Source organism: Cebus imitator, unplaced genomic scaffold, assembly GCF_001604975.1.
Source record: "Cebus imitator isolate Cc_AM_T3 unplaced genomic scaffold, Cebus_imitator-1.0 Scaffold258, whole genome shotgun sequence".
NCBI classification, from domain to species: domain Eukaryota; kingdom Metazoa; phylum Chordata; class Mammalia; order Primates; family Cebidae; genus Cebus; species Cebus imitator.
In genome coordinates, this window is record NW_016107573.1 from 1,043,532 (window position 1) to 1,045,259 (window position 1,728).

The 1,728-nt window shown below is 44.4% G+C and overlaps 1 protein-coding gene across 5 annotated transcripts in view; it reads left to right on the top strand.

Moving 5' to 3' along the window:
- PRR14L (proline rich 14 like) overlaps positions 1-1,728 on the top strand; it is a 70,586-nt gene that overhangs the window by 56,847 nt on the left and 12,011 nt on the right. For all 5 annotated transcript variants that reach the window (XM_017499503.2, XM_017499501.2, XM_037728179.1 and 2 more), the window contains exon 8: positions 856-927. In XM_017499503.2, the coding sequence (XP_017354992.1) occupies positions 856-927 (72 nt within the window). The remainder of the gene's footprint in view (positions 1-855; positions 928-1,728) is intronic.

The window sequence follows — 1,728 nt, forward strand, 5'->3', positions numbered from 1 at the left end:
CAAAAAAAAAAAAAAAAAAAAATTGATACAAATATAAATCTATGAAAGACAATAGATATAAATCTATCATTCCCAGTAAGTATGAATGGACTCAGTTACATAAAGTTGAAGGTTGGTACCCTGGAAAAGAATATCCAGTACACAGTGTTTGCAGGAGACACATCTAAAACATATTACAACAGGTTGGAACAAATGAAAAGGATAGCATTGGGAAATCAATCTCTTCCCTCTAAGGAGAGCAGGAGGCTGTGCACAGTAGCACATACCTGTAATCCCAGCAGTTTGCAAGGCTGAGTTTGGTGGATTGCTTGAGTTTGAGACCAGCCTGGGCAACAGAGAGACCCCCATCTCTACCAAAAAAAAAAAAAATTTTTTAAATCTAGCCTGGCATGGCGGCATACACCTGTAATTCCAGCTCCTTGGGAGGCTGAGGCTGGAGGATAACCAGAGTCTAGGAGTTCAAGACTGCAGTGAGCTGTGATCATGTCACTGCCCTTCAGCCTGGGCAACAGAGCAAGACCTTGTCTAAGAAAAAAGAGAACGTGCACCAGGCGTGGTGGCACGCGTCTAATCCTTTTGGGAGGTCAAGGTGGTCAGATCACAAGGTCAGGAGTTTGAGACGAGCCTGACCCCATCTCTACTAAAAATACAAAAAGTAGTTTGGCGTGGTGGTGGGCACCTGTAGTCCCAGCTACTCAAGAGGCTGAGGTAGGAGAATTGCTTGAACCTGGGAGGCAGAGGTTGCAGGGAGCTTAGACCACACCATTGCACTCCAGCCTGGGCGACAGAGCAAGACTCCATCTCAAAAGAAAAAAAAAGAGAACATGAAGAATTACTATTTTTTTCTCTTTTCAGGTTAAAGAAGAAAGAGTTTAGTTTAGAAGAAATATATACCAACAAGAATTATAAATCTCCTCCTGCAAACAGGTAGGTACTTATAGCTGGGAAATAAAAGGGAAGAATTTGAAATGACTGATATGAATCTCTAGCCCTTTCACCTTAGAGTTTATGTTCAGTTGTACCAATACTGGATCTTGTAAATAGCTAGAATTGGTATTTTTCAATTCCAGCCCTTGTATTAGGGTCAGTAATAGGATACGAAATAGTGTATTAGGTTACATAAAGAAAATATAGGCCAGGTGCAGTGGCTCATGCCTGTAATCCAAGCACTTTGGAAGGCCAAGCCGGGTGGATCACCTGAGCTTGGGAGTTCAAGACCAGGCTAACCAACATAGAGAAACCCCATCTCTACTAAAAATACAAAAATTAGCCGTGCGTGGTGGTACATGCCTGTAATTCCAGCTACTCAGGAGGCTGAGGCAGGAGAATTGCTTGAATGAGGGAGACGGAGGTTGTGGTGAGCCAACATCGTGCCATTACACTCCAGCCTGGGCAACAAGAGCGAAACTCCATCTCAAAAAAAACCCAAAAATATAAGATAAGAAAATATTGTCTCAGCCTGGCACAGTGGCTCACATGGTAATCCAAGCACTTTGGGAAAAGGCCAAGGCAGGCAAATCACCAGAGGTCAGGAGTTCGAGACCAGCCTGGTCAACGTGAAACTCAGTCCCTACTAAAAATACAAAATCAGCCAGGCATGGTGGCGCACACCTGTAATCCCAGCTACTCGGGAGGCTGAGGCAGGAGAATCGCTTGAACCCAGGAGGTGGAGGTTGCAATGAGCCAAGATTGTGCCACTGCACTCCAGCATGGGCAACAGAGTGAGAC